The sequence below is a fragment of the Cydia pomonella genome, chromosome 11 (genome assembly GCF_033807575.1).
Source record: "Cydia pomonella isolate Wapato2018A chromosome 11, ilCydPomo1, whole genome shotgun sequence".
NCBI lineage: Eukaryota > Metazoa > Arthropoda > Insecta > Lepidoptera > Tortricidae > Cydia > Cydia pomonella.
Genome location: NC_084713.1, coordinates 14031754 through 14055227, shown reverse-complemented (window position 1 = coordinate 14055227; position 23474 = coordinate 14031754). Strand labels below are relative to the sequence as shown.

The window sequence follows — 23474 nt, the reverse complement described above, 5'->3', positions numbered from 1 at the left end:
CGAGCATAGACTTTTCGACTGCTTTGAGCATATAGTATAATATTTGGTGCCAAGCGATTCGCAAATATCTGATTAGAAAACCCTCTGATTGTTATGCTCTCACTGTGCCATGCGCGTTGCCCGCATATCAGTGCATATGCGGCATATAAAGTGACATAGTAATTGCGACGCCTACGCGGCGTGCATACAAATGGTACGCATGCATTTCCCCGGTTATGAAGGAGTCATAATGTCTTCATAAATTGGAAATGCAGATCATTTGACTTTACGATGATGACTTTGCAATACAATGACGGAAAGCAATGATAATAGCTTCACATTCCTATACAAAAACTTGTAGTCCTTACTGATATAAAAAAAAAATGATAAAATATTTGTGTTCCATCTTATCAAAGGGTAAGAAAAAAGCGCACAACTGGACCTTGAGGGTCGCAAATGTTCAATTGCACTTCTGCAATTGGAGTTGCAGGTCATATGCAAATATGATCCAGTTTGCATAATGTTAGTTGCACCTGGCACCGAGGCTTCAAAGTAATCGTGTTCACCTTAATGGATTAGATTTCATACAGTACAGTGACGTTAGTTCCCTGAAAACTGGCATTTTGTATTATTAAATCTAAGATTCATGGTATTACAGGAAAAAATGGACTTACCACTTTAATGGAACCATAGCGAATATTGTGAATTTCTAAATAACACAAATTAACGCTATTCGTAATGATATATTTTTCTTTAGAAGGGGGATAAATCAACGGAGGGGATTCATTTAAAGAAAGTAATTTTTAGCGATACCTATTATTGGATAAAATGCACCGGTATTTATTCGTAGAAAAATAACCTTTCAATAATATGTACAAAGGAACCGTCAATTTGATACGCCTATTCAAGTGGCAAAATACTTTTTGGGTCAACAAACTTATTTATTTACACAGTAAAATTGGTTTTATATCAAACATAAATATTACCTAAAATAGCCTCACACCTTCTTCTAATGATTTGTGGACGCCTACTTATATTAAAATATATTCATTGTGTCAATATTATTGCAGGTTTATCTTTTAGGTAAAAGCTGTATAATTGACCGAAGCGTCAGCGAAGGTCTACGTTTTAATTTAACTCGGGCATTTTGCTTTCGTATGTACGCATGTTTTTCTCTACAGCGGTGGCAGCATGGTTCCATATTTATCATTTGTCATTATGCCCGTCACTTTTGCACTTTTTTTTTTTTTAATTATTAATTTATTCTTATTGATGTTATGATTTGACCATGCTTTAAATTAATTACTTAATACTAAACTAGCCATAAAATAAAACTACTTAAAAATTAAACTAATATTAAATAAAACTAAAATTAAAAGATATACTAATAAACAAATTAGTTATAAAAAGAATACCCCTTCTAAAGCCTCCGCCTGCGGCAAAGATCCCATAACGCTGGCCGCGTTACCTCTCTGTATTGCCAGGGATATACGCTGGGAGAGGTAAGCGCCAGCCCTATGGTCTCCAGTGGCGTCGATCAGCCGTGCCGACAGGGCCCCCATGAAAGTTTTCATGTCCGCCGACCAAGGTCCCATTGTCTCCACAGCAAGCGCCGCAAACTCATAATCTTGCAGTAAAGATGAGTATTTGCGGCGCTTGAGTAGTTGGGCCTGGTCGGCAGCAGCGCCGGCTTGTGCGCGGGTAGCCTGGATGTGGGACAGCGCAAAGGTGTCTACGCATGTGGCGTCCCACACCAAAGGCCTACCCAGTCTCCACGGCACCAATGTGGCTCCGTCCGGTCGCTTGCCATCGTCTCTCGCCATGCCTGTGGGTTCTAAAGTAGCAGGCACAGAGACGGTAGCAAGCGACCGCCGAACCAGATCATTAATAGTGCCGTGGCGATATAATCGGCCGGCGCTTTTGGTGCATGAGAGGCCATGTCGGCCTAGCCAGTCCACGTCCTTGCCGCATGCACAGGTATGGGCGGAGCATATTTTGGCTCCAATCCGCAGGCAGACCGAAATCCTCAACGTATTTTTGTCCAAAACCGTGCCAATATTGCGCGAAGGCAAAGCGTTCAGCCAGAGTCCCGATTCATTAGTAGAGACAGCTAGTAGGCGGGCGCGATCTGAGTCGTCCGGACTATTTTCTATAAGAGAAGCGTGAGTTGCTTTAAGACCAGGGATATCCCAAACTCTCTGGATATGTTTCGTGGCCGGGACATCCGCTCCAGAGCAGGTATTGCACCAAGCACTTTCCGCCTCCGCCAGGCTCGCTATCTCAGCGCCGGATATCTGGGGAAGATTTAAGATTTTACCGGCTAGAGACAGCGAGCTGTAAGCGGAGGATAAAAATGCGGGCAAGGCCACACTGGTCGAGGAGCGGACACCCAGGCCACCGAGTCGGACAGGGAGAACCGCTTGGGACCATGATCTGGCGTCGAAGTTGATATTTAGAATTTTGGAAAGGGTGTTTTGGAGGGTGCTGTCAATTGACGAAAGTGTGGTGGGGTATTTCCATATCGGACAGCATCGAAGTAAATACATGAATTTGGGGGTGAAGAGACAAAAACGGATTATGAAAAGGGCCATGTGGGGATTTATTTCGAAAAGCAAGTTAGAGGTGCAGTTAAATAAGTTTAATTTGCAATTAATAACTGGATTGATGGCTTGGTCAAAAATCGGTGAACCTAAAAGTGTAAGAGATGAATGGGAATGAACGGAGATGTTGGGCAAAATGGTGTTAAAGTTTGTGAGAATTTCGATTTTTTTTTCTGATGATAGGTGATTGGGTATGAAAATTTCGCATTTTGTGAAATTGAGGGAGAGGCCTAAGTCTGAGAATTTATCTATTATTACTTGCAAATCCTGTAAGACTGTGGCGGCATCCCCGCCAAGAGAGCCGTCATCCAGATACCATAAGTTAAATTTAGAATTTAGATTTGAGATAATCGTTGAATAGCCAAACTGAAAATTGCGGGTCCAAGCGGGTCTCCCTGTTGGCAACCGGTACTTGACAAAATGGTTTTGTCGCCAAAGAGTAATTTTGTAGGTGCCCCGTAACACTGCCATAGGTAAGCGTAAGTTTCTGGAAGGTATTTTTTTATCTCTGTTAGGGTTTTTTTATGTCTGTTTTACGTCAATTTTTATAAATACCTCATAGTCCGGTCGGCTCAAAAAGGTCCGCGCGGCGTGTACGGCTACTTCACAACCGCTCTTGACACCAAAACCCAACTGCCGAGGCTTAAATATATTGGTCAACTTCTGATTATATTTTCGGCAGCAGAGTTTTGATGCCAAGCGTCTTAAAGTGCAGCCGACAGCGATAGGACGGATGCCACCATCTTTTTTTGCCAAAGCAATGAGATTGGCACCGTAGAGAAGTGGGACGATTTCAGCGTTTACCTGACCTGCTAACATTAAGTTTATAAGATCCCGTGTCCCCAGTAGGTGTTGTGATCAGGTCTTTCAGGTGTTGGGGGAAAGACCATCGAGTCCACCTGCAGAACCATTGGGGAACGAAAGAATTGCTTGTTGCACTTCATCTTCCGAAACGGTTAGACCTATAACGCCTGGGAATGGGCGATGGGGAGCCGGATGTTTATCTTTGAGGGCGGCAAAGGTTTCTGGTGAATGCGACGCCAAGTCATCGTTAGAGAAGAGTAGTCGTGCCGCTCCACTCACGTCCCCGTCTGAAATTTTGTTTTCAATTGATCTGATTTTCGAGTATGGCCGATGGTTACTAAAATCAATTGGGCGGTTTAGTTGGCTGGGGTGGTAGGTTGATTGAATTATTTTTTATTTGATTGGTTAAAGATGTCTTGCTGGATTTTTGGCTTTTGCTCTTACATACTTGTTAGAACGTGCCAGGAATGGTGACAAATAATATAGAGCCGACCATCTTAGCCCTACAGGTCGCAATTCTTAACCAATTATCGTATATATATAAATTTTCAGTTCTAATTAACGTTCTGCCAACACTGTATCGAATAATAGATGAGGCAAGTATAAGAAATCTGTTGGATATTTCAGTTCAGCTCCTATGAGACTCCGATAGCCCATATTATGTTACATATTGTTACGTCTCTTACGGACACATTTAAATTCATCTGCAGTCATCTATTCCTTATCTTCGCTATATAACACGTGAAATTGAAAATATATACACAGTATTTGACCCCGGAAACAGACAACGATGCTAACCAGAGTTCCGAATCAATTAGGTACCAACTTAAAACATTTAATCCCAAAAAACTTTATTTTCCATTCAGAGTGCATCACGCAAGTACCTCACTAACAGCAAATGGAACTGACTTAACTCGGAAGTTAAGAAGTGGGTCTATTGTATATACAGCACAGTCGTATAAAATTGTTACTCTAGGTAGTTCCCTCTCTGTGTCCGAACTGGGCACGTTTTTAGTTGCCAATGGCCGATCCGTTTCTAGCCGTGCGACGAATATCCAATGACTTCCAGTAGTTGACACCTCTGCTGTGCATAATAATAAATTACTTTATAGAAGATATTACTGATGAAACATTTTAGTAAAAAAAGGAAAGGCGTATATTTCCGTAGTTTTTGTTTATCTTTTTTTTTATACCACGTCGGTGGCAAACGAGCATACGGCCCGCCTGATGGTAAGCAGTCTCCGTAGCCTATGGACGCCTGGAACACCAGGGATATTGCATGCGTGTTGCTGACCCTTTAAAAACTTGTACACTCCTTTTTTGAAGAACCCCATACTGTAGTAGCCCCTCGGGAAAACGTCGGCATGAAGCTCATTCCACAGCGGAAGCGTCCACGGGAGGAAATTCCTCTTAAACCGCACAGTATGTGACCAGTAGTTTCTAGGGTGTGAGGATGAACACCCTGCCGACGGTGAGCGGTGCGGTGATAGAAAGCGGCCGTTGGCATCATGTCAAACAATTATTCAGAGCACAGCCCATTTTACAAGCGATAGAACACACACAAGGAGGCAAAATCTCGCCTTAGACTTAAAGGTTCAATACCGCTTGTGAGTTTGGGATTGTCGACGATTCGTACAGCGCGCCTTTGGATTGAGTCGAATGGTTCAAGCTGGCATGCAGGTGCTCCTGACCAAAGTGATAGCAATACTCCATATGGGGCCAGAGTAGACAACCATTTCCACACAAGAGACAGACGCTTAGTAATAAGGCTGCGGTTGGCACTCATCCGGTACTTTACTCTAAATATATGTACTAATAGAATTAACTATCCATTAAAAAAAAAACATAGTTGAAGTAATAATTTAATATACTGGTGTAATTTATTGCCAGCAGCCTGAAGCGGTTACAAAAGTCAGTGTTCCGACTAATTTCGGTGTTTTTTTTGTTTATACTACGTCGGTGGCAAACGAGCATACGGCCCGTCTGATGGTAAACCGTCTCCGCAGCCTATGTACGCCTGCAACTACAGAGGAGTTACATGCGCGTTGCCGACCCTAACCTAACCTCGGAACCGGAAATCGTAATACGTGCCCAATAATCGGTAAAGCATTATCGGAAGTTCAAAGCGTAGGTGGGTGTAAGAGGAACTATGGGGCAGGGGGGCACTTGCAGGGAAAATAAACAATTATAATTATGTCAAAATGTCAGTCGTTTAGAGCATAAGTTACATTCTGATGGCCACTGCAATCAAAAAGGCAATTACCTTTATAAAATGGTTTATTGAACGTTCAATTTCATCACTAATTTTATCAGAGAAATTATAAATAGCAGAATGCCGCAATGAAGCTACAGTTGCCATCCGAATGTCACCTTAACATTCAAATTGGACTAGGTTGCTGTTAAGTAGGTACTTAAATATAAGAGCAATAGAAAATACACATCCGGCCAAAAGTATGGGGAAAAGGTGAAATTTCAATAGAAAAGTGTGATTTTGTGAGCGATGTAATTGAGACTACTCACTGACAATTAAAAATAATGGTAAACATAATAATAGGACATTTTAAAATTAAAGTACTCAAATGCTGGCTATGATAATTAAATTGCCAGTTCAACATTTTGTAAGGTAATTAAAAAGGCACAATTATGTTACTTTTTCCTAATTACTTTTTTGTTATCTTTTTGACAATATTTTAGGATGTTTTGTTATTTACCGTGTATTTTTAATCTTTCGGGATTGCCTAATGTAAGTTTTAGGTTGGTACAAATATACAACAAGGAAAGTAACATGAGATATTAAAGAAAACAACGGTGTTTCAATACTTTTGGGTGGGCCTTGGGTGTGTGTCATCGTTACATTTTTTTTATAACAGACTAATTTAATATTATATAAATATAGGACAGCGAAAATTGGCGTCTACTCCACCGACAAGAGCCATGCTCTTAAATGATGATGATGATAATATTACATATCTCGAAGTACAAAAACTAAGCATTTATGGACGATAGACTTCAAATTTAATGCCAGTGTCAATCCACATTAACTACGTTTCGTTTATTTATTACCTACATCCTACGCTCGACGTTGACGCTGAGAGGCCAAAGGGCAACGATTCATTTCAGTTACGAGTACGAGTATCTACCATAGCAGCTCATAAGATCAAGACTCTCATTTCCACAACGCGATTTCCACAAATGATTTTGTACAGAGAGTTTTCTCGTAAACATTAAAAAAGACCGGCTGTGTATAAACTATTTGGGAGGATTATAATTTATAAGTAGTTTGGGGAAGTATCAGAGTTTGAGGAACGATTTTTTTTTAACAGTTTTGGGATTTTCCGGGTCTTCAACGTTTACTTTAATATGTTGAAGCTTCACATTTCGGCACTCTAAAATTTACTTCAACATGAGTATTTTCACAGCAAGGGCGGTTTCTATTGGAGCTTTTATTCAATCTAGTATTACCATTTTGTTATATGTCTGTAATTTTGTCCGATTGAGCTATCATTTTGCAAACCTATTTACGTATGCACGATATGTGGCAATGTACTTACACGTAATATCATCTATGGTGACATTGACAAAAAGGGAAGTTAATTGAAGATTCACTCTCTCAGTTGTACGGTGTTTTTCGCGACCATCAGCTGCGCTCTTCTGGCAATATGTCTTCATCCATACCCTCTCATCGAACTGGCTTTATGTGATACTCGTTTTACGTGCAGGCGGCGCGCCCTTGGAACGCACTTCCCCTTAATAAAAAAAATGCCTCAAATAAACTTGCGTTTAAGAAATCTGTACGGTCTTTCTTTGCTAGTAGTATGAAGGATTCCTAGTTGAATTATGTATACATGTATTTCATTACTTATGTATGTTAAGCTTTTGTGTTATTCTGTTAATAGTAGTAACTTGTAGCACCGCCCACAATCTCTCTGCTTTACCTTAAGGTTGACTGGTAAAGAATGCCTTTCTGGCATTAAGTCCGCCTTCTGTACGATAAGTTTTCTTTTGTGCAATAAAGCTTAAATAAATAAATAAATTGAAGATTCTATAATACCCATCATAGCCGCTATCCTACCAAATATTTTAAATCGTTAGATATCTAGGTAGTCAATTAGATTGTAAACAAAAGTAAAGTACTAGTGGTGAGATATAGACCTCGCGTTAAGCTTAGAATAGAAAATGTAAGTGAAAAACAGTTAGTACGTTAAGTCGTTATCACTTATCACTTATCAACGAACAATGGTCTTAAACGCCATAGATTCTATTGGCGCTTAAGTTCTTTATGCTAATTTCCACATTTTTCGGTTACGAAATGCCTTCTGTAAAGGGAAACACCCGGATGTTCTCCTCATATTCTAAGTATGTCCGGACATACGGAAGCAAAATGACCGAGTTAAAACGGAGACCTTGGTAACGCTATGGATAATAAAATTATATCAGTACATTTTAAGTCGTGGTTTTAATACCGTTTTCATATTCGCCCCGTCACTGTCTGCCGCCGCGACGCGCGACGGTCGCAAGGTATGTCGTTTTGGAGAATAGCGTTAAATATAGGTTAGGATTATTTCTGTCGCGTCGGCGCACAATCTAAACACATTACACAGAACCGGCGTAAACTCCAAACGTTTATACAGCTAACCGATTACTTATACTAATTAGATCATGTAAACTCGTTAAATTTTAAGATCTGCGGTTAATATGTAAAAGATCATAAACTTAACTCTTTTAAAGTGGATTGGTGTGGTTAAAAATGATTAAAGTGCTAGTTCTAGGAGTGTTGGCGCAATGTGTTTTTATACAAAGCCAGTTTGTGATAGGTAAATATTTATCTAAATCTTGGTGTTTACTAACATTAAGACCGTGTGAATTACCGACCGTATCATTAAGAAAATGTTACAAGTCGTTAGTAGGTACATTTCAGCAGGATTTTATAACGCAAATGGAAAGTGTCTCTGATTTATTGGCATAAGTCCCGGTCTATAAAATCAAAGTATGTTTTTTTCTCCTAATGCATGAAATCTGCAAAATATGTAACTACCGAAGTCACCTAGGTCACCGGTTAAGAAAATGTCCTGGCGGTTAATAGGAGAGATCCTCGATGTCTGATGACATTGGCGTGATTATATCTAGGTTACTCGTATATCTAGGTAACTACGAGAGCTTTAGGACATCCAAAAATAAGTGACTCGTGTGTCCCATTACTAAAGCCGCTGAGTTTGTAGTAAGTACCAGTCTTTTCCTAAGTTGTAGAGTAACTGTGAAGTCTGGGAAAGTATACTTTGTAAAAAGTTAATTGAAGTGTTAACTGACTACTGACTGCTTACTTTGACCGGGTGACTGAGCACCCGATATTGATCAATATTCTACCTCTCTCGGTCTTAAGTATTATAAAATATATTTAAACTTGATAGCTTGAGCTCCGTGCATTTGATAAACGCATTCTTTGAAAATTTTAGAGCTCCACTAAGACAGGATTTTTTCTAATAAAATCCTTAAAGGGGTGAAAATAGGGACTTGAGAGATATGAGACTTCTACGTGAAATAAGTCAGGTGTGGAGGCAAGGAACAAATATTTGCTTAACTACATTTACTTTTAATTTCAGGCGGTTTATTTTATGAAGGAGATGAGTTAGACGTAACACTGACCAACAGCGCTGAACACTTTGGCTTCCAGGTGTTGATCAGAAAAGTATCACGAAAGGGAGAATTAATAGAAGCAGGAGACCACGTGTGTAACCTCGCCAATGTGAGTCTATGAATAATCGACAAATACGTCGTCCCTATATGCGATTATAGAAGTTTTGCTGCTTGAAATTTATTATTTATTTATTTAATCTTTATTGCACAATACATGAAGGTACAAATGGCGGACTTAATGCCTTAAGGCATTCTCTACCAGACAACCAATTAAATGAAATTTACCTTTCATATGTGTAACTAGGTAGACTAAAATTGTGGGCCCTCGTGACTAATATTGTGGGTGGAACCTCGGTGGTGCCGTATAGAACAAAATATTGTTTTCGAATAAAACGCAAAAATATGACAGAAAAATTCGGCAAGGATCCTAATCAAACACAGAAATATATATTTTTTCCCCTCCTTTTAAACCTCCCCAATTGGTTCACAATATGTGTTGATTGGTTCACAGTATGGTTAAATAGTCACACTTTGATGTTAGGGCATAGGAATATATTTTTCAAACCAATCAAATTAATACTTGTATTAGCCAAAAGCTGTACAGCGGCATTTACACTACCAGCCAAAAGTATAGAGACAAGATTAAATTTCAATATAAAAGTGTGATTTAATAAGCGATGTAATTTACACTACTCATCGACAATTTAAAAAGATGGTAATAATAATAATAGAACATTTTAAAAGATAATTACTCAACTTCTGGCTATGATAATAAAATTGCCAGTTCCACATTTTGTAGGGTAATTAAAAAGGTACAATTATGTTTCTTTTTCTTAATTACTTATCTTTTTTACAATATTTTAGGATGTTTTGATATTTAGCATGGATTTTTAATCTTTTGGGATAGCATCATGTAAGTTTTAGGTTACAAATTTACAACAAAGATAGAAACATGAAATATTAAAGGAAACAGCGTTGTTTCAATACTTTTGGCCTTGGGTGTACATATTGTATTCACGTAAAGTTAGTAGTATATAATCAAGGTCTAATTCTTTTGCAGGAAGGTGTCATTGGTATAATTGACGGCACCAGCGGGAAAGTCACCGCACACGTCCAAGCGATATGTGACTTGTTGGACATTCCTCACATCCTGATCGATCACAATGACTTGATTAAGGAGGACTGGTTCCATCTCAACCTGCATCCCAGCCCTCAGGCTTATAATATGGTAAGAATCATCATCATATCAGCCTTTCATCGCCCACTGCTGAGCATAGGCCTCTCCTCCAGTATGCAGATATGGATATGGATATATGCAATGCGTTACAATACCTGCTTTATGTAACATTAAAGAAGCCAGAGTTCTCGAGGCATTTTTTGATTGTATTAGGGATTTTCAGCGGCCGAGTGGATATAACGTCCGACTTTCAATCTGGAGGTCGTGGGTTCAAATCCTGGCTCGTACCAATAAGTTTTTCGGAACTTATGTAAGAAATATCGTATGACAGTTACCACTAGCGTTTCGGTGAAGGAAAAACATGGTGGACGACTCAACGTCATTTCGACACAACTAAATTTTACTTTGGCAATACGTAAGCCTAAATCTTATTGTAATTAATCATTGTAAATACTCTCTCATTATATATATTCATCGAACTCTGCGTATTATTTATCATTAATGACCCGCGACTTTCAAAACTTTCAAAATGACCGACGATTTCGAAGATTCCATTTGTGAGAAAATAGAGCCCGTACTATCAGGCGTTGCGTTACATCGTTTGACCATGAGATTACCACCTTTTTGGGCAGAAGATGCGGAAGTTTGGTTCGCCCAGGTCGAAGCACAGTTCGCCGTTTGAGGAGTGAAAGCGGATTCTACCAAATATTTTCAAGTGACAGAGAGCTAGATCCCAAAATGGCTCGAGAAGTACGGGATATCATAACAAAGCCCCCAGAAACAGATAAATACGATAAACTAAAAAAAGGAATTGATCAACCACTTGTCAAGAAAACAAAAGACGTCAATTGCTGCAATTTGAAGAACTTGGAGATCGGTAACCAAGCCAATTCCTACGCCACCTTCGAGGATTAGCTGGCAATAGTGTCACTGACGATTTTCTCCGAAGTTTGTGGTCGACTCGCCTACCTTTTCAAGTGCAAGCGATCATGGCGTCTCTGAAGATGGCTTCTTTAGACGACATCGTAATCCTTGCAGACCAAATTATCGACGTGACACCATGTTCTTCCTTTAAGCAGGTAGCAAGTATGAGTTCTTTCGAAGAAATGTTAAAGAAGATGAAGCAATCTATAACGTCGCGCGTCCAGGGCGAAATGACGCAACAGATTGCACAGCTAAGCAGCGGTAAGAGCAGCGGTCAACGACGTTCGCGTTTTAACAGAAACAGGTCGCGCAGTCGCAGCAGTTCGAAGTCACATGGTCGGTATCGAACTGTCAAATCAGGTATGTGCTGGTATCATAGTCACTTTAATTCCAACGCATGGAATTGTATTCCGCCGTGCAACTTTAAAGCGGAAAACATTGGTGCAATGTAAAACACAACATATTAAAAAGATTGAAAATAGAGGTACCTACACAACGTCAACAGGCGATCTTATCGCTAAAGAGCGATCCCTTCCAGATAACTTTTGAGTAGTTGAAAATGTGAAATAGAAATATGCAATAAAAACAATGAAAACGTATAGTTCATAATTTCACATTTGACACAGTTTTTTTTTCAATTAAATGATCAATATCTTTTTATGTGCTAACAAGTGTTCCATTAATAGTTTATTTATAAAAGAAATATCCAGCCAGCATCCTTGTCACAATGCCTCAAGGGTCTATTTTAGATTTAAGTTACTTATAGTAGCAGAGCTTATAAAGAGATAGCAGTTCTTTATAACCACCCTTAATTATTAACTAAACGAAAACATGGTTTATCTCCAGGTCATATCAAAGCTAGTAGAATTGAAAAAATGGACAAACGTTACCGTTATGTACGAAAAAGGCTACAGTTTGATGCGGGTGAGCGACGTACTAGAAATGGCCAGCAAGACCATGACTGTCTCCATTCGAGAACTAAGTGGAAAAGATTATAGGTAGGTACCTATTTTTATTAATAATATTCTTCTTTATTTGCAATTACTAAAACCAAATGATTTAAAACCGAATGTTAATGTGTGTGCATTAGAAGAAGTCTAAAAGTATGGCTCACATATAGGTGGTGACATGTGTCCAGTTAAGGTATTAAATATCTAAATGATCAATAAATTGTATCCAATACCTTATTGAACATACATTAGGGTAGTGTGTACATATTTTTGGCACTTTGTCCATGTCGATATTTAATACCTTAGCTGTACAACCAAAATTAAATTAAATATCGACCCACTTGTAAAACAAGACCAACTCTCCTAATTGCTAAAAGTATCTTCTGTATTTTTCAGAGACGTCCTCATAAATTCGAAGAGGAACGGATACACGAATTTCATCGTTGATTGTCCATCGAAGAAACTAGAACAGTTCTTAAAGCATGCCCAACAAGTGGGCTTGATGGCTGATGAGCACTCGTACATATTCTTGTCGCTTGATCTGTTTTACAAGGATTTAACTTCTTACAGATATGGGGGCGTCAACATGACTGGTAAGCTTTTTTATTAGCCTACTTTAGTGTCACACTATCTACTGGACAAATGTCTTCCCTCTTTTCCCCATCCGGTCCTGTCGCTAGCTGTTTTCCAGCATTCGTTGTAGTACGCGTTACCTCGGCAGCCACCGCCCGTGGACTAGTATCCTAAAGCACGTGTATTTTGTGTGATTGGTGATTTAATTTATTTATTCCTTTATCGTAGCATTTTTGACCTTCATTATATCAGTTCTAAATAGTGGCAGAGTGTTTTTTGAAAGCAGCTCTAGGTTCATTACGACTATCAGCCGAAAATTGTCCATGACTCAACTAGGTAAAGGCCACAATGGTAGGTTTTTCGTTCCCCTTATTTGATTTTGATTGAGGATGTCCCATGCTACGACTTCCTGCCGTGAACGTTGTTTGATAACCATTATGTCCCAACCACTGTAAAGTATAGTTTCTTTGGAGCCATACTTGGCTGTCTTAAAATACATTCATTTTTTTCAGGTTTTATGATATCTCAAACCACAGACTGGACTATGGACCAGAGTTACAATGAAATCAAACAATACTTGATACATGACGCTGTGAAGTTGTTTAATGAAACTGTGAAAATGGTGAAGGACATGACTCTGGATCCTGGCACTGTCAACTGTCAAGATTATAATTCCTGGGATTACGGATCATCTATTTTAAACTTTATGAAAACGGTGATTTTTCTGTATTTTTATTTTGTAGTGCATTTATGTAGGTACGTAAAAGTTTTCGTATGTAAATTTTTAACTCAGGACGACAAACGTATGCATATAGTATATAAACTGTCCTAAGGTACTAAGGTCCTGTTTTGTTATAAAAAATTCACCAGGTATTACAGATAAAATTTTATAAGTAGAACTAATTTATTTGTTATCTGCTCTTATTGTTTTAGAATAAGATTGAAGAATCAACAGGACCACTTATATTTGATGAATTCGGTCAAAGATCAGACGTGCATATAAACATTTTGGAATTAACATCTGCAGGTAGTCAACCGGTAAGAATTATTAATATTACCAGCTTTTATTTAGTTTTACTTCTTCCTACGTAAAACAGTTACACTAGGGACAAATGTTAAAATTATTTTACTTTTAAGCATTGCATAATTATTTAAATTGGATAAATAAAATATTGTCATATAAGAGTTGAGCAAAGACAATATGATAAAAGTCACATCTGTTGCAAAGTTTTAACACATTGTCTTATATCATAATATTTTCAATAAAGTAAACTTTAAACATTTTGACTACAACTTTTAAATAGTATATTATACACCAAGGGGATAAAGTAATGTTTTATGTCACGGGCGCGATATTGATTCCTGAACGTAAGGAAGGACTCAGATTTAACTCCCGAGCGAAGCGAGGGAATTAAGACTGAGTCCTGAGTGCAGTGAGGGATTCAAGCGCGCCCAAGACAAAAACAGCTTTATCTTCGAGGAGTCTCTACTTTTCTTACCTCGTGCGAGACAATAAAAAAACAATATTTTATTAAACTAAATCAAAAATGAAAATGAATATAAAATATGTTTGATACACAGCGTCAAGCGTCTTGTAGCACTCGCGGCTTTTGTTTTTTTTTTCAATTTATTTATTCAAAACAATATTCATCTTGTGGTGGCCAGTACGATTTTCGAATAAATAAATTCGATTTTCAAATCAGTGTGGCGACCGCCGCGCCGCGTGCTTCACCGTACGGGCTTCACGAAATTTGACTTTAAAATCATGACAATAAGAACTATGAGAAGTGAAATCACATTATAAACCGGCAGGTTATAATGAAATTCAGTACAATATTACTACCCGACTAAAGCCAAGGGCTATAATGATTTGCTTTCGGTAAGGTTTGCATGATATATAATTTGGCATTGTCGAGCATGTGGTGTGAAAATAAGTATTACGATACCTCATAGAAATTTGTAAGCTCTTGGTAGTAACCACATGATCACATAGTGTAACAGCGCAGTTATCTAGAACGGCCATGCCTGGGTCAATTCTTGTATAAAGCGATAAATAATTTATCTAATATTCATCTATTCTTACACAATTATAAAATTTCCATGAAGTTAGTGATATATGGTGACTTTTTCAGATGGGGGATTGGAACTTTAAGGAAAACGATATTACAATAAATCGACCGTTGCTCATGGTGCCTGACATCACCGGTGAATCCATAATGAGAAACCTAACATTTAAAATACTTGTTGCAATGGTATTTATACTCAGTCATTCCCACAATAGTAATTAAACATGCTTTGAGACTCAAAGTTAGCTGATACGTGTAGTTTTAAAATAAGTATCAGCTAACTTTGAGTTATTACCAAGTTGGAAGTGCTATTAAATAAATTATATAATAATAATAATAATAATAAAATTCTTTATTGCACACTACATAAAAAACAGATACAGAAATTGATTACATATACACATTGGTAGGTAACAACAGGCGGACTTATCGCTAAACAGCGATCTCTTCCAGACAACCTTCAGATAGTGAGATGGCGAACGAAGTTAACGGGTGGTGCAAAAAAATAAAAATAAAGAAAAAAAGTAGTAAAAGTACAATATAATACATATACTACACATATAAAGTTAAGATAGACTACATTATTACTATATACAAAAAATAATATATATATATATATATATATATACATATATAAATGACAAAGGAAGCCATAACAACGACAACGAGTTTAAAAGAATACGAGTATAGTACCTTCATGAAATAGACAAATAATGTTCTTTTAATAGGTTTTTGAAAATGGGAAGTGATTTAGCACGTCTAATATCAATGGGTAGATTATTCCACAGCCGGACAGCACGGAAACTGAAAGAGTTGTTGTAGAATTTTGAAGAGGAAGGAGGGGGAACAAGTAGCAGATTTTGAGAGCATCTAAGAGATGAAAGAAATTTAAACCGGGCTTTAAGATAACACGGAGTATTGGGGTGGAACAGAGTGGCATACAAGAGGGAAAGAATATGCGTGTTGCGACGGAATCGGATGGGTAACCATTTGAGCTGCGAACGAAAGCTTGAAATATGATCGAATTTGCGCAACCCGAAAATGAACCTAATGCACACGTTTTGAAGTCGTTCGAGTTTGTTCAATTGCTCTATAATATTATATTATTATTGTAATATTATATACTTTATATACTTTTTTTCTTATAATTCTAGGTATCACCATTTTGTTACCTAAAAGAGTCTGCCACGACGCTGACGGGTAACGACCGTTACGAAGGTTTTGCTATCGACTTATTTGAAAAACTAGCTGATGAACTAGGATTCCAATGCGAATTTGAAGTAACCAGTCTCAAATATGGAGGCTGGAATGAAACCCTGAATGATACGGACGGGATAGCTGGGGAAATCGATCACGGGGTCAGTTCAACATGATTACCTATTTACATGTCATGTCACATTTTGTCATTATTTTGCATGTAAACTGTCACAGTTATATTCAGTGAAATGCATTCTTTTCAGAAAGCGGATTTCGGCATTTGCGATTTTACTATAACATCAAACAGATTAAAAGCGATTGACTTCTTAACACCATTCATGTCACTTGGCATAGCAATTCTGTACCGAGAACCCAGTAAACAGCCCCCAGCAATGTTTTCTTTCATGGAAGTGTTCGCACCGGAGGTGAGGAGTGCTGGTTTAAGTTCAAATTATAATAGGTTATATTTTGTTCCTCTATTAATACTCGTATTACAGTTCGCTCACAAAGTCTGAGGAATTTTGAACTTCAACTTCTTCAACTTCAGAACGAAGAACTTCAGAACTTCAACGAAAGAACAAGCGGGAGTATTTTCATTCAATCGTGCCTCTGTCGCGAAACGTGAATCAAGCAGGGCTCCCCACCCCCAATGGTTCCTCGGACTTCATGCGTGAAGTGTACAACTGACAGCATGGTGCCGGAGACAAAATATATAATATAACAGTTTTCTATGAACTTACCGGTATTGGGTTTGGCAGTGTTGGTTTAACCTTTTGAATGCTTTATGTCATAAACACAAACATCACTCAAACACCAATCTCTCGGGCACAAGGGAGCTAATGTAAACCTTACAAAACTGAAGGTCACTTCGACAGCGTCCGAAAATAATAATAAAAACATGGGCTTGGTATTCAAATTAATTTAAACGGGATACTCACGAACCTATTATTAAGTCCAATGAAATAAACGCCCGACATATTTCGATCCAATTATTGAGAATCTTCTTCATGGAACACCGCCTTTACTTAATTGTTAAGATGTCCGAGTATCATGGGAGTTTTATAATTAAAATTCTAGGTTTGGTATTACATGGTACTGATACAACTACTTCTCGGGGTGATCATGATCCTGGTGGGGCGATTGTCGCACAAGGAGTGGCAGAACCCGCAGCCCTGCATCGAGGACCCGGAGGAATTGAGCAATCAGTTCAGCTTTGCCAATTCTGTGTGGCTCATCATTGGCTCCGTCATGCAACAGGGTTCCGAAATTGCTCCGATGTAAGAAACTTCACGTTTACTTTAAAATGAGATTCTGTAATAAAAGAAGATACCGATAGCTACTAACATCTGTTTAAAACTTTTTAAACGGCACGTGAAATATGCCAAACGCCACGTTTTTATCGTGTCAATTGCAATACTCGTGCCTACACTGTATTGTTTTTTTTTTTTTTAATTTTCCGCCTTGTTATTGTCACTAATTTCATCATTTCAGTTTAATTTTAATCACACATGATTACTTTTGTGTGCCAGTAATTTGAATTCATGGCAGAAAAAAAATATTTTCAAAATTAGCGTTAGTTAAGGTGCAGTAGGTTCAGAAAACGGAGTTTTTAAAAACTCGTAGCTTTTTTGGATCACAATACGGCTGCGATAAATGTAATCAGCAACCATGAAGCCTTTCTCAAGGGACTGTATCGATTCGAATCCTGAGTTTTTAAATTTTTCTCGATAAAAAAAAACTCACAAACATATGCATAGGTCTAAAGTGCACTTTCAAAATTGTAACATAATTATCTTTCTAAACATATTATTGCTTTAAAAATCGGCAATATCATGTTTGAGGGAACGTATTGATTACTTTCTACTTATTTAAACGAACAATAAAAATACATGATATCTGTGCTCCCGGGCGCGCACTTCAATTTAATTTTGCTCATGCTCAGTGAGAGTGAGAGAAAAACACGAACTTACTGTGCCTTAATAGACGTATTATTTTCTAAGGCTCTCAAAATTTATTTACACCTCCTGGGATTGAGCAAACTCGGATTACACGCATTTAGGATCAAATGAAAGCATTCAAACGATTTCCAGCTTGCTGGAATTAATTACTCGAAACGCTATTTTTGTATCTACGAGTAAGTTGATTGGCTTATAGCTTATGTAACCACATGATTCCGTCAAATAGTAGATTATAGAGTACTGCGTATATTTTACATCTAAATCGGAGCGTGGTGGAAATGATTTCCAGCTTGCTGGAATTAATTACTCGAAACGCTTATTTTGTATCTACGAGTTAGTTGATTAGCTTATAGCTTATGTAACCACATGATTCCGTCAAATAGTAGATGTACATATTTACTGCGTAAGCGTACATTAAATCCTGCACGAAGCGAAGGAGTCTATAATTTTAATGTAGAAAAGGTAAAATAAAATCCTAAGCGTAGGGAGGAATGTTAACGCTCAAGGTGAAAATATTTTTTCTACTTATCTACTTACTATGTGTCACATTCTACTTTTCACACCAACTAAGAGGGAATTATTATGTTTGAAAATATTATTTAAGCTAAAAAATTGTATGAAGAATAGTTTTTTTCTTTTGTTTACAGCGCCTTTGCTCCGCGCATGATAACAAGTATATGGTGGTTCTTCACCATGATCATGGTGGCGTCCTATGTCGGGACCTTGGTGGCTTTTCTTGTGGTGGAGAAAAACGTTTTACCCTTCGAAAATGCGTATGAACTGGGTGAAAGTAAGACCATCATGTATGGTGCTAAAGATACGGGGTCAACTATTCAATTTTTTAAGGTAAATATCATCATTGATAAACGCACTGTAATAAACCTTCACTCGGCTTGAAACGATCGAGAGTGTTGATTTTGAAAAACCGCTTTTGCGAACGCAACCGATATCGATCAAGTGTGCGGCTGTCCTAAAATGTGAGAAAACCTTTTCGGTACGGAGCACTGAAAACAGAAGTGAAATACTAAAATACTAACATTAATATCATTATGTATCTTTACGTGTGTATTATCTGTTTACTTATAATAATATAACATGTTTCAGGACTCGCAAGACCAAAAATACCAAGACATGTATAAGAAAATGGTCGATAAACATTGGAATGCTCCCGGTAATGACGAAGGAGTTCAGAAGTAGGTTTTATGCTTAATTTAACGCCAACCAGGTACTACGCCTATGCCGTCAGGCGTCTAGTACTCTACGTTAGTTTATAATCAAATTATCATGGTACTTTCCAAGCTTCCTCATGTAAATTTTAATATTCAAAGAAAGAATGGAAAAAATTTACGCTTCCGGCAGGATTTGAATCTGCAACCTGTGAAATCCGTGCATTGCTCTTAACCAATTGCGCGCGCAAATCTTTCCATTCCTTCCCTTATGTATATTGTATACACGCCTTTGTTCCTCATGTAATTCTCAATATATACAAGGTGCCCGCGGGGATACAGGAAAAAATTAACCATGTATTCCTGAAAAATAAGAAGGAAATTCTTATACAAATTTAAGTCAATTTCGCCAAAAAAAAGTTTCATGTGTTTTAGTTTTTATATTTTGTATGTTTTTATACATAATAGGTACATGTTCTTGGAAAAGTTACGGATTAATATGAACTGGTAATTTTTTCGTAAAAACTAGCCTATTCGTGACTAGGACGTCTAGACTAGGTCCCATAGTGTGGCATCGCCATCGAAAAGGTGTTATGCATTGAAACACAATACAAAAACTTTTTTTTATTAGTATTAACTCTGAAACTAGGCGAATTAAAAGGTTATATGACATTTTTGTCTCTAAATACAATCCGGAATATACTGTTAAAATCTTTCCGTTTCCTCGCGGGCACCGTGTATATTAGATTTGTGGCAGGAATTCTTAAGCGTTATGTGTTATAATATCGTTAGGAAATTATCGATAGCGAGTCTGTGTGTTTCAAAATAATTAAAATATAATTACCGTTAAACCACCTAACTATAGTTCACAAAATCCCTACTATAGCCCAAAATAGGGAGTCGTATTACTGAAATGTTAAGACGAGCGCCAAAATATGTCCTCTAAAATGGCCATTCCACTTTTGATTAACTACTATTTTCAGGGCGGAGACCATGAATTATGCATTTTTTATGGAATCCCCTTCAATTGAATATTACAAACAAAGACATTGCTCGTTGATGCAAATTGGTGATCTTTTAGATTCAAAGAGTTATGGTATTGGAATAAAAAAAGGTATGGATATTTTTTATACTGTTGCATGAACAGTAATAATAACAAAATGTAAGTGAATAATCAGAATAATAGCAGTAGCAGATTAAATACAGAAGAATAAGTAATAATATTAGTGGTAAAGAATTCAGTTAATTAGAAATTTTGAGCAATAAAAAACATATTCCGTGGCAACAAATTGTTTCCGAATAAAATACAACGTAGTTGTATTTTTACCAGTAGCCTTACCACGACTGCCATGTCAAACATATTTGCTAACGGCTGCTTAACTTACTTTATATACATCTCACCCGCACTAATATGCAAGTACTCTAGCGAATATGTCAGTGTCAAACTGGTGGTACAGTCAGCATCAAAAGTAACGGATGAAACAACGCGCCAAAAGTATTTGATATTTCGGATAACTTTTCCAAATATAAGTAGATACTCGTAAATTGTTAAAATTCGCGCTCAAAAGTATATCTTTTACAGTCTTAGTTGTTCTATATTAAAGACATCATTTTTTGTTAAGCTGTTACAGAATGGTAGATACTTATGAAACGTTATATGATCCGCTACTTTTGATGCTGACTGTACCTAGTCGTATCGGTATATAAATAAATAAATAAAATAAATATTATAGGACATTATTACACAAATTGACTAAGTCCCACAGTAAGCTCAATAAGGCTTGTATTGAGGGTACTTAGACAACGATATATATATATATATATATATATAATATAAATATTTATAAATACTTAAATACATAGAAAACACCCATGACTCAGGAACAAATATCCATGCTCATCACACGGATAAATGCCCTTACCGGGATTTGAACCCGGAACCATCGGCTTCGTAGGCAGGGTCACTACCCACTAGGCCAGACCGGTCGTCAAACTATATAAAACTTATGAAGCAAGAGCTTTATAGGCTCTTCTATAATAATCTCGTGGTGTTAGTACCATCGCTCACACTGTTAACTGTCTGACGGTGGACCTTATTACAAAAGGCATAAGGTCCACCGATGGGCAGTAAAGAGTGTTGCTGTTTGTACATGGTTGTGTCCGTGTGATTGTGGCATTTCTACCTTTGGCAAGTTTTTTTACGAACAACTATTTTACGAGTTTGGCTGTGTATTACATTTCCCAATTTCAGGTTCTCCATATAAAAAAGTGATGGACGACGCATTACTGAAATTGCAAGAAAACGGAGAGTTACAGAAACTGAAAGATTTGTGGTGGAAAGAAAAAAGAGGAGGGGGAAAATGCGGGGTAAGCATGCCTGTAAAATATCTAAATACATATGCTCATTAATGTTCGTGAATATTATGCATTATCAGCTTAGCACCCCTGCATACATTTTATAACCATGGATGTTAAGTTAATAATTTTGCTGCCTGTACAAGTCAGCACCGACATCGATTATCTCACCTACTGATACCGATGTCAGACAAAATTCATTCATAAAGTGTACATGTCATTTTGCAGCTGGATGTACTTTGCATATATAAAAATTACCCCTCACTTACAAGTTCGTGCGAATGGCGAGGCGATGACGAGGCAAATTCGTTTTTCTCCGTTCACATCATTAGTACTCGCTATTCACCTCATCATTCGCTTCACCACTTGCCCGAATGTGTAACTGAGAAACTACACATTGGTCTACACGATATTGATTAACAATTACTATTTATTGTTATTACAGCAAGAAACAAAGGAAGAGGAAAAACAATTAGGGATGAAGCACATGACAGGGGTGTTCGTTGTTCTGGGAGTGGGTTGTATTCTCGGTATTGTCATTTCGATACTCGACATGCTGTGGGGAGTCTTCCAGCGGTCAGTCAAATACAAAGTAAGTAAGACGTTGTTATTGTGAACCACGCCCCGCTGCTTACCTAAGAGAAGCCTTTATTTTTTTCATTTCCACAACGATATTTTAGCTTTCCATAGTCAACTAGAAACCAGTTATAATATGATTTCATCATGTCTATCTGTCGATCAGCCTGAAGTTTATTTAGCTCAAAAATATTAACTCGTAGTAGGTACTCTATAGTAATTACGCCGAGAAAGTGTGATTAGTTCCTATTCCACCTCTTATACATTTGCAGACTACATTCAAATACGAGCTGGTTGAAGAACTGAAATTCGCCCTAAAGTTTAGCGGCGACGTGAAGCCGGTGAAGCGGCCAGCGAAGACCGACGAGTCCCCCGAGGCCGATGTCCTGGCCGAGGCCGAAGGCAAGGACGAGCTGCGGTCTCTGCGCTCTCTGTCGGTGCGTTCTGCGAGCACCCGGAGGTCAAGGAGTCACTCACATAGCTCGCGCCATACGCCTTCTGATCTTAGTGTCCAATTTGCCAGGAGAAGACGGTATTCTCCGTAATAGAAGTAAACAAGACCTGATTATTCCGGTAAGGACATTTATTTGTGTGATGAGCACAGATATTTGTTCCTGAGTCGTGGATGTTTTCTACGTGTTTAAGTATTTGTATATTGTATATATCGTTGTCTGTGTAACCACAACATAAGCCTTCTTGGCTTACCGTGGGACTAAGTGAATTTGTGTAAGAATGTCCCCATAATATTTATTTTATTTCTGGCTATTTCCGTAATAGCGCGTGGCGTCATTGGTAGGTACATTGCGAAAATCCATACTAATTAAAACAAAGATATTACTTTGCTAATCCGCGAATTAAGAACATGCTAGTCAATCAGTGCTAACCCGTTATACTTACTTGCGTATTTTATTATGTTTTTTTGGGTATCAATTGCATAGCACGTTATTATTTGGCGGATTAGCAAAGTCGTTTTTTTTTTTTTCAGTGGTACAGTTATTTAGTTTTAAAAAAGTTTTGAGAGATTATTTGAGGAATAAGCCACATAAAGTTACTAAACAGGTACCGTCAGTTTATTTGTTACTTATTTATTATTTATATTTATCAATAAGTAAACAAGGATTTGTATAATGTTATGGCCATAATTCACATTATAATTCTGTTAACAGTATATTTAGTTTTGAATTCGCCATTAAACTGAAAATAAACGTTTTATTTATTTATTAATATTATATATTTATAATAGGACATAAACCTCGTTAAATAAATGGTTATGAGTGTTATGACGTCGTTAATTTCTCTGAGCCTTAGAACAGGCGATGTTGTCCAGTGTGATATATGGGGCATTATGTCCTGGCCTTTCATTCCCATTGCCTATCAAGTGTAAGCGAGTCGAACAGAAAAACTCAAGTGAACAGAACACAAATTTCTACAGGCGGGATTCCACCAGTGTGCGGCACTGTGCGGCACAAGCATTTTTATACTGATTATGCTTGTGCCGCACAGAGCCGCACATTG

The 23474-nt window shown here is 37.7% G+C and overlaps 1 protein-coding gene across 1 annotated transcript; it reads left to right on the top strand.

Moving 5' to 3' along the window:
• Window positions 1-6228: 6228 nt before the first annotated feature.
• LOC133522937 (glutamate receptor ionotropic, kainate 3-like) lies at window positions 6229-23239 on the top strand. Its single transcript, XM_061858430.1, has 17 exons — window positions 6229-8197; window positions 8984-9126; window positions 10078-10245; window positions 11965-12116; window positions 12465-12661; window positions 13154-13356; window positions 13575-13679; window positions 14774-14893; window positions 15862-16065; window positions 16168-16329; window positions 16982-17181; window positions 18510-18708; window positions 18967-19055; window positions 20012-20142; window positions 21280-21395; window positions 21829-21975; window positions 22232-23239. Exons 1-17 carry the CDS (start codon window positions 8131-8133, stop codon window positions 22502-22504), a joined length of 2676 nt encoding a protein of 891 aa, XP_061714414.1. The 5' UTR covers window positions 6229-8130; the 3' UTR covers window positions 22505-23239.
• Window positions 23240-23474: the final 235 nt, after the last annotated feature.

Coding starts and splice junctions, on each gene's coding strand:
- LOC133522937 (XM_061858430.1), top strand. CDS start 8,131: ATGATTAAAGTGCTAGTTCTAGGAGTGTTGGCGCAATGTGTTTTTATA. Junction 12,117..12,464: donor CTAAGTGGAAAAGATTATAG/GTAGGTACCTAT, acceptor TGTATTTTTCAG/AGACGTCCTCATAAATTCGA. Junction 16,066..16,167: donor CTGGGGAAATCGATCACGGG/GTCAGTTCAACA, acceptor CATTCTTTTCAG/AAAGCGGATTTCGGCATTTG.